This window comes from Brassica napus, chromosome A1 (genome assembly GCF_020379485.1).
Source record: "Brassica napus cultivar Da-Ae chromosome A1, Da-Ae, whole genome shotgun sequence".
Classification (NCBI taxonomy): Eukaryota; Viridiplantae; Streptophyta; class Magnoliopsida; order Brassicales; family Brassicaceae; genus Brassica; species Brassica napus.
Genome location: NC_063434.1, coordinates 20,839,719 through 20,848,983, shown reverse-complemented (window position 1 = coordinate 20,848,983; position 9,265 = coordinate 20,839,719). Strand labels below are relative to the sequence as shown.

Here is a 9,265-nt window from a genome sequence, read left to right as displayed (position 1 = left end):
ATTTGATACTATACAATTTATACTACATAAACAATTATAAAAGCGTTTTTTAATATATTTATATTAGTAGTGAATACAATAAATCATAGATTCCAGAAAACTAATTAATGTAAACCAAATAATATTAATTAAACTCACTCATTCACTATATATATATATATATATATATATATATATTCTTCAACGTATCAAATGAAAGTAAAACAGTCAAATATATAATCATAAAAAATTCTCATCATTTTTCAGTGACAATGTGATATTATATATAAGTTATCACTTTTAGAAATGATTAAAATATTTTTATAATTTAAAACATAAAAATTATATGGTAAGTCATTTAAAATTAAATTAATCAAGAAATGTTATTTAATTAATCTATTAATATAAACAGATGAATTAAAATTATTATATGGTAAGTCATTTAAATTATATTATATGGTAATTCATTTAAAATTATTATAGAGTACGTCATTTAAAATTAAATTAATCAAAGTATTTTTCACATGATTTTCCTAGAGTTAACACTCTATTAAAATAATTCATATAGCTTTGATTATAATAAAATTATCATGCTTGTTTTGCATAGTAAAAAAAATAAAGGAGACATAAATAAAAAACAGGAAGGAGGAATAATAAAATATGTTTGTTGCGTTCTTGGTTCTTTTATATTCTTATGTATTTAATTATATTTGTCTGTCGAGATACATGTATTTTTTGTGTTACTATAAATGTGAACTAATTAGTTTTATATGTTTTTAAAACATTGTGATAAATTGAGTAAGAAAGATCAATAAACATGACTTGTTCTACAAGTAGGATAAATTATTTAAAAATAATGAGATGTATATTTTGCGGTATAATAAATTTTTAAAATGTACAATAATAAAATTTTAACAAATTTTATACAAATAAAAATATTTTATTTAGATATAATATGTATGTTTTAAAGGAAGAAATAATTTGTCTAACCCATTTAATTAAGTTTTATGTTAAACACTAAATAAAAAATGAGTGAGAAAATGTGATTTGTTATTTGACAAAAAATATGAGAGAAATTACTTAGACTACCATTTTCCTAATACATGTTTTCATGTTTACATTAACCAAATTTATCTTTGGTTTTACAGAGATAAATGATAATATATATTAATTCAGAAGTCACTTAAGTGATTTTTCTTATGTACTGTTAAAGTGTTAATAGGTTAAGTTTTTTAAAATAGTTATAATTTGACTGGTTGTGTTTATTAATTATTTATTTTAATCAGATCTAAAAATAAAAGGTAACTACACAGCTAATTAATATAAATTAGCAAATAACACATGTAATACTACAAATAATGATTTAAGGAAACTTATCGTAGAATTGGAGAAATAATATATATATTTTATCAATTTCTTTTTCTTTATCAATTATTTATATATAATTAAATAAAATAATATAACTTTTTTATTGAAAAAATTAATGGTTATATATTCTTATATAAAAGAGTTAGATTTGGGGGTAAAATATTATTGGAACTTTCTATGTTTTTTAAAGTCCACACAAAAATATTTACAAAATATCTTCATGATAAAAGCATCGGATCATTGTATTGGTCATACACAAATTTTTTTTATTTCTTGAAAGCTAGAGTATTCCCGGTTTGTTAAAATAAAATATAAAATAATTTTACAACCAATTATCTGAATTAATTATACTATTGTTTTTCTGTAAGAGAAATATTTGTAATGACTAAAGTTAATGTTGTTGAACTATTTAAATCTCACTGAACTTCTAAGAATATATACTCAAATTTTTATTATCCAACTATTTCAAAATTAAAAATTAAAATTTTAAAATTTTAATTATTATTCAAAAATTATAACAATGTAAACATAATATATATATTTCTTGATATAATATAATTATCCGCAAAATTGAGGGCAAACACCTAGTATGCATTTAAACTCTCGGAACCAATTGTCCTAACTCCTAATCAAAGTAATAATGATGTTTATTTATTTATTTTTGAAGGTAGTAATAATGATGTTGGTCATGTTGAAGAGGAATTTGTAGTAATAAATTTGTAGACATATGAATTAACCAACTGATGTAACAAAATGAATTTATCAAATGGCCTAAGGCTGTTGTCTTTTTTTTTGTAAGGAGACAGTTGATGAATATCAAAATAGAGCCTGCATAGATAATTTATTTTCAATTTTTTTCTTTAACTATATTTTCACAATAACTATGAAATTTTGAATCCAATTTTTTAGCTAAATTATTGGATTCTTAAACGGAGAACAATGTAAAATTTGTTCTTTTCTTTGTAGTTATGGTAATAGTCTCCACATGAAAATTCAGCGTGCTGTTTTCTGCAAATGTTTATATCATTTGGGAATATTAGAATATTCTTTCCTTTTCAAGTTGTATTTTGCAAATTAAATTTATTATATTATTTTAATAGAATTTGTAAAGGATAATTTATCTGATAAACATATTGACAATGAAGTCTTCACGGATGCCTTTCTCATATTTGCCTTTGAACTTTCTTGGAATATTACTTTTGTGCCATTGAGATTTATAGTTAATCTCTTATCATTTCATTAAAGTTATAATTGGAATACAAAAAATGGTTTAACCATAATATCTACATCTAATAACACAAATTATTATTGCTTATACCTACGTATAATATTTCAATATTAATACACTATATTAAATTGACACCTTTTTGTAGATTTTACATGATATATATGTATACTTGATAGTTTCAAAACTGAGATGGTTTCAAAATGATATAAAAAGACATGGTTTCAAAACTAATATATATTATTTCTTGCATTAGTAGCTTAGTATAGACTGTGAAGAAATCGAATAGTATGTTCTATAGGTGATGGTTTCAAAAATAACATTTATTAATAAACATTATTATTACTAAAACTAGGGCAAGTCCGCGCTACGCGCGGAATTTGATGGATCGGTTTGTTAAAAAAAATATGATTTTGTGTTGATTTTCTTTTGTGTTAAGTTTGGCATGAATATGATTATGTTGTGTACACCAAATTTTAATTACATAACTAAATTTGTTTGAATTCTTAGTATTGTTGTTGTTTAATCCTAAATTGTAAGTTTTTAATGTGTTTTAAGTTTTATGAATACATTTATATTTTTTAATTAATTGTAATGGTATTTTTGTTTTTTGTGTTAAAAGTTTGGTTATACATTCTTTGTTTATATATTAGAAGGTTAAGCGTCAAACTCATTGTTAACTAAATTCTTATATAGGTAATTACCTTTGTTTGAACGGAGCAGTGTGAATTTTTGTTTATATAAGTATTAGGAGATTAGGGTATATTCAAATAATAGTTTTAGATGATTTTTATTTAAATGACAAATCCACTGTTATTCAAAAGATGATTTTAGAGAATACTTTAAAATTAAGTGTTATTGAACTTGTTATTTTAACAAACACTCTAAAATCCACAGTTATTGAACAAAATTTAAGTTGAAGATTTTATAGTGTTTTAAATGTTTTGAAGGTGCTTAAGAGGGATTTTACTTGTCATTTTAAATGTTTTTAGATGAGATTCTAGAGTTCTTTAACAAAATCATACCAAATTCTAATATTTATCTAAAATCATCTAAAAACTCACTAAAATCAAATCACTTCAAATTTCAGATTCAATACATCCCCTAAGTGTTAAAATATATGATAGTTACTATTATTTGATTGAAGCAATGTTAGATCTTATATTTTTCAAACTAATTGTTGAATAATACTTGTATTGATTATGTAATTATTATAACTTATGCTTTTCGGTAATTTCCAAAAAAATGTGATTCATTATTTTTTCCGCATGAGTTTTTTTTTATATGAAATTTCAAATTTATTCTTCCTTTATGGAAACTAACAATTACAAAGAATAAGAGTTTTAGTAACTACTTTGCTAAACTATGTTGGACTAAGTATAAACTAAAATAAGGTAAAAAAGATAGAAGAGCTGCATGACTACATAGTGTGAGTGAACCACCGTCGCATAAGCCCCTCAAGCTTATGCCCTGCTTTGTACTTAAGCGATGAAATGCGATTCCTTATCGCTTTGTCTACTGTCTTGCTCATAGCTTCTGCTGTCATCCAACTGGTGTGGTGCCTCCGCGCATTCCGTTCCCTCCAGATATGATAAATAGTTGTTTGAAACAACATTTTGATAAGAATAGTATCCATTGACCCATCTCGGAACCCCTCCATGTAGTCTAGTGTGAGCTGCCAGTCCGGATCAGTATGAGAACCCATGATACGATTTGCCAGTCCATGCCAAACCGTATAAGAGTATGGGCATGCAAAGAACAAATGGTCCCTTGTCTCATCAACCTCGCCACACAACGTACAACCCTGTATCATCCCCCAAGACCGCATCCTATCACCAGTGGATAACCTATTCTTTACAGCAAGCCAAGTAATGAACGAGTACCGGGGCACCCCTTGCGTGAATCAAACAACCTTACTCCATCCCACTGGCCCCTTTTTCACTCGAATTTGGTCCCACGTCTTCTTGGAAGAGAAGTTCTCATGATAATCATCATCTCCAGCTTTCCATAAGACCACATCTCGTCCATACTGAGCATCAGGGACTGGTTCAGCTATGATGGCAGCATGAAGATCATGATAGTGTCGACTCTGCTGTCCTCGTAGTGCCCATTCATTCTGTTTAACCGCTTCGCTAACAGTAGCTCGCCAAGGTAGACCAATGTAGGTGGTACCAGCTGCACCCGTGATATCAATCAAGCGTCCCTTATCTAGCCAATTATCAAACCAGAAGTAAGTTGATTTACCATCCTTGACCTCAAACTTGAGAAAATTATAGGCAGTATCTCGAAGTTTGAGGAGTTTCCTCCACATCCAAGACCCTTTCTGTGTATCCCTTACATCCCAGAAGGAACTACCCTTGAGCAAATAGAATTTGATCCAACAAACCCACAGTGACGTATGCTCCGTAAAAAATCTCCAAATAAGCTTAAGCGCAAATACCATAGAAGAATCTCTTAGTCGTCTTACACCCAAACCACCCTCTTCTTTGGGATAACATAGTTCTGCCCAGCTAACCTTCGCCTTATGTGTTTGGTTGGGAGATCCAGACTAAAGAAAAGCGCAGCACATACTTTCAATAGTATCGAGGCACTTGGCTGGCAGAATGAATGCTGAACTCCAAAAGTTGACAGTGCTCATAATCACCGAATTGATAAGTTGAAGACGACCCGCAAACGATAAACTTCTGTTAGACCAAGTTAGCATTTTGCAGCGTACCTTATCGATCAACGGTTCATAATCGATCGGAGTGAGAGATTTAGTCGTCAGCGGCAAACCCAAATAACGGACTGGGAGCGTGCCTGCACTGATTCCCATAGCTGTAGCTTCCTCTAAAAGTGTGTCCAAGGCTGGGCCTGCGGCAAAAATAGTAGATTTTGACGCGTTGATATGGAGTCCTGACATCGCGGCAAAATCACTCATCACCTCCATTACACCTCTTAGTGAATCAACTGATCCATCAGTGAACACTACTATATCATCTGCAAAGCTTAGATGTGTCAATTCTACTCCCTGACAGTGAGGATGATACTGAAACTCTCCTGCCGCTGCTGCCTTATTGAGAAGCTTGGACAGAACATTACTAAGAATGACGTAGAGATAGGGAGAAAGTGAGCACCCCTGTCTGATACCTCTAGCACTGGTAAAGAAGCCCTCCAGACTACCATTAACTGAGATGGAAAATGCTGCAGTGGAGATGCATAGACCAATCCAATGCACAAATTGAACCGGCAGACCCATAGCTTTTAACACAGAAGTTATAAAGGACCATTTGACTGTATCAAAAGCCTTGGAGATATCAAATTTGATAGCACTTCTTTGCGTAGCAGCAGACTTATGATAGCCATTGACCAACTCTGAAGCTAGTAACACATTTTCAAGGAGCAGTCTACCGGTAATGAAGGCACTCTGATTAGGTTCAATGGCGTCCGGAAAAATAATTCGTAATCTGTTTGCAAGTACCTTGGAGATTACCTTATACAGAAGGTTACAACAGGCAATGGGGCGGAAATCTTTCATTTTCTCAGCATTCTCAGTCTTCGGAATAAGAGAGAGTATTGTCGCATTGATACCAGACGGGAGGAACCCAAATAGGAAGAAGGACTGGATAGCTGTGATGAAGTCCTGTCCTATCACTTTCCAAGCTGCCACATAGAACTCTTTAGTAAACCCATCCGGTCCCGACACCTTGTCATTAGGCAGAGAAAGAAGCGCCTCATAGATTTCCTGAGCAGTTACTGGAGAGACCAGAGAGACTGAGGAAACTGGAGGACATCGGAAGGTCAAAAGATCCTGTAAAGAAGCAACAGAGATCTCCTCTGTTTGCTCTTGTGCCTGCAAGAATCGTATTTATTTAGAAACTTATGCATATTTATTAATATTTTAGTTCTCTAAATTTAGTTTGGTCAGATAAATTAAAATTTCTTGAGTTAGTGCTCTTATTTTTATAGGTCTAGGTTTGGTAAAACGTTAACAATAAGTTGATTTATATTTTTTTTGTTCTTATTAATTAGCTCTATTTATTCTTTTCATTTTTTTTGTATTTTGGATTATTTAATGTATTTACATTGAATTTATTTGATGATTATAATTTTAATTAAATTCAAGTTAATTTAACTAAATTTTCATTTTTATTGTTATATATATATCTTAATTGATTTTGTTTGATATAATGATTAATATCCACAATTGCCGATTGATTGTATGTTTATATCTTAAGTGATTTTTTTTATAAAATAGAAGCAATTATTTCTTAATTGAAAAATACTTGCATAAACAGCTCTATTAAATAGGAGTTTCTTATACGATCAAAGGTGTTCCCTGAAAAACTACAGCTTGATAGAGATTTGTTTTCTATTTTATATGATATAAAATTAAGCTTTAATGATATTAACATAGATATATAGTATATTTTTAATATTGATATCTGTTAAATAATATGTTATACTCATATTGTTTTTTGATAATTTTTATTTTTTATAACAGAATTTTTGAATCACTGATAACAAATTGTTTTTGTGGGATGTTTAATAGTTTTAATCATTTATAATTTTAAAAACATTATGAAAAGTTTTAAAACTAAATATTAAGTGGTCAATATATGTTCAAAATTTTTATTAAAAAAAAATCAAAGAAAATTTCAAAACTAAAATACATTTGTATTTTTATATGGTACAAAATTTATTTTAAACAATTTTATTATTTATTAAATGAGAATTCTTATTATATAATTTTGTAATCATTTATATCTTGTTATAACAAAAAAATTAAAGCATGCATCAAAATAATTTCAATGTGAAATTTTTAACTTTAGTCATTTTTAAAAATTTAAAATATAATGTATAGAGAAAATCTAAATTTTTACTATATAGTTAATGTGCTTGTTTAATTTATTTTAATAGGTTAAAATTCAAAAAAATGATAGAGAATAGACTAATTTTTATCAAGCCTTTATTATTCAAAATCATTAATTGTCATATATATTTTAACTATATTTGGTAATTCCGTTATTTTTATTTAAAGAAACAATGAAAAACATTAATAATTAATTTATGACTAGACTTTGATCCGCGCGGATGTATTTTTCAAAGATATGTTTCTATTTGTTTTTCATGTCAATAATATAAGGGATAGGCAAAATACCTGAATCTGAAGAACCGAACCGATATCGATCCGAAAAAATATTACCAAACCCAAACCAAAATTGATTAAGTATCCAAATTATTCAAAATTTTGGTTTTTGAAGAACCGAAACCGAATCCGATCCGAACCAAAGTATTCCGGGTACCCGAATGTATCTGAAATAGATTTATATACTTATATATATTAATTAGTTTTAGATTTAATATATATATAACATCTAGAATATATATGATACTTTTAAGCTGGTTTAAATACTTGAAAATATATAAAAATAATCAATAGTATATATTTTGTTCAAAAAAAAAATCAATAGTATATATAAAATATTAAAAGTATACTTAAAACACCAAAATAGTTAAAATAATTATTGATTTTCTGTCCAAATATTTGAACTAAAATAATTTAATATTAAGTTTGGCTATTATGACAAATGTTATCTAAATTTATTTTTAATATATTGTTTTATAGTTTTTGAGAAACTAAAAGTATATAATGAATTTTGAAATTTTAAAAGTAATTTAAATGAGTTATCCGAACTCGAACGGAACCCACAAAAATCCGAAGGGAACCCCGAATTGAAATTTAAAAATATTAGAATGATGCTGAAATCTTTGACCCTGGAAACCCGAAACCTAAAGAGACCTTAACCAAATCCGATTTGGTACCAGATAGATAGTTTCTCATAATATAATAGACTTCCAAATTTTTTTAAAAATATAAGCCCATTACTTTTTTTCTCTTAATATGCTGCTATTTATGTTTCCAAACAAACTTTTTCTTTTAAACTACAATCTATGTTTCCAAACAAACTTAAAAAAAATTGTTATAAACATAATTTGTACTTGAGTTTTAATAAGATAGATTAATTTGATTAAAAAATATTATATATTTTAATAGACCAACATATTTTTCTAAGAATTTTAAGAATGATTAGGTAATGACACGTCACACGTGTATACAAAAGAATGTTGTGATTCTTCTATTTTAATATATAGGAGATTAGGCTTTGAAAAGTATTATTAAAAGTTTGACTTTTACTGAGACTAAATGCAAACTCGGTTAACAAACCCATTAAATCAAACATTTTCACAAAATATATTTATAAACGTAATGAAATTTTAAAACTTTAGAACACAAAAATACTAAAAATTAGCAACTACTTATATTTATACTTTATCGAATGTTAAAAAAATTTGCACTTTTAAACCGTTTATCAAAATATAATCTATATACTATTAAAAGAAAATTATTCTAAAAATCGACTATAAAAAGCTTGTTGGATTTATATATAATTATTTATTATTTTTAGTCTTACCATTAATTATTCTAACCATGTAATATTTTAATATATTTAAATGAATTCTATTATTACTTCTCATTTCATGTGATACACTTTAAATAAAATACTTTTTCGCCAAATGTTATGGTTGTAATCAAATATCGTTATACACCATATCTTATAACTAATAATATAGATCTACAATATTTAGACATTAATTATTAAAATGATTTAGCATATATCATACAACATATTATACAATGTCATCAACATT

At 27.6% G+C, this 9,265-nt stretch overlaps 1 protein-coding gene across 1 annotated transcript; it reads right to left on the bottom strand.

Annotated features, from left to right (window-relative positions):
* Positions 1-3,992: 3,992 nt before the first annotated feature.
* On the bottom strand, positions 3,993-8,396 carry LOC125576362. The gene is made up of 5 exons (XM_048736278.1): positions 8,355-8,396; positions 5,289-6,404; positions 5,048-5,182; positions 4,485-4,928; positions 3,993-4,376 (listed from the first exon to the last, which is right to left on the bottom strand). The coding sequence occupies exons 1-5, from the start codon at positions 8,394-8,396 to the stop codon at positions 3,993-3,995; spliced, it is 2,121 nt and encodes a 706-aa protein (XP_048592235.1).
* Between the last annotated feature and the right edge of the window lie 869 nt (positions 8,397-9,265).

Bases quoted from the DNA above. Each gene is read 5' to 3' on its own strand.
- LOC125576362 (XM_048736278.1), bottom strand. From the start codon at position 8,396: ATGAGAAACTATCTATCTGGTACCAAATCGGATTTGGTTAAG. The intron at 6,405-8,354 runs GTCTCTTTAGGT...CGATTCTTGCAG, and splicing joins CCAAATCGGATTTGGTTAAG to GCACAAGAGCAAACAGAGGA. The intron at 5,183-5,288 runs GTACGCTGCAAA...TTTGGAGTTCAG, and splicing joins ATGAACCGTTGATCGATAAG to CATTCATTCTGCCAGCCAAG.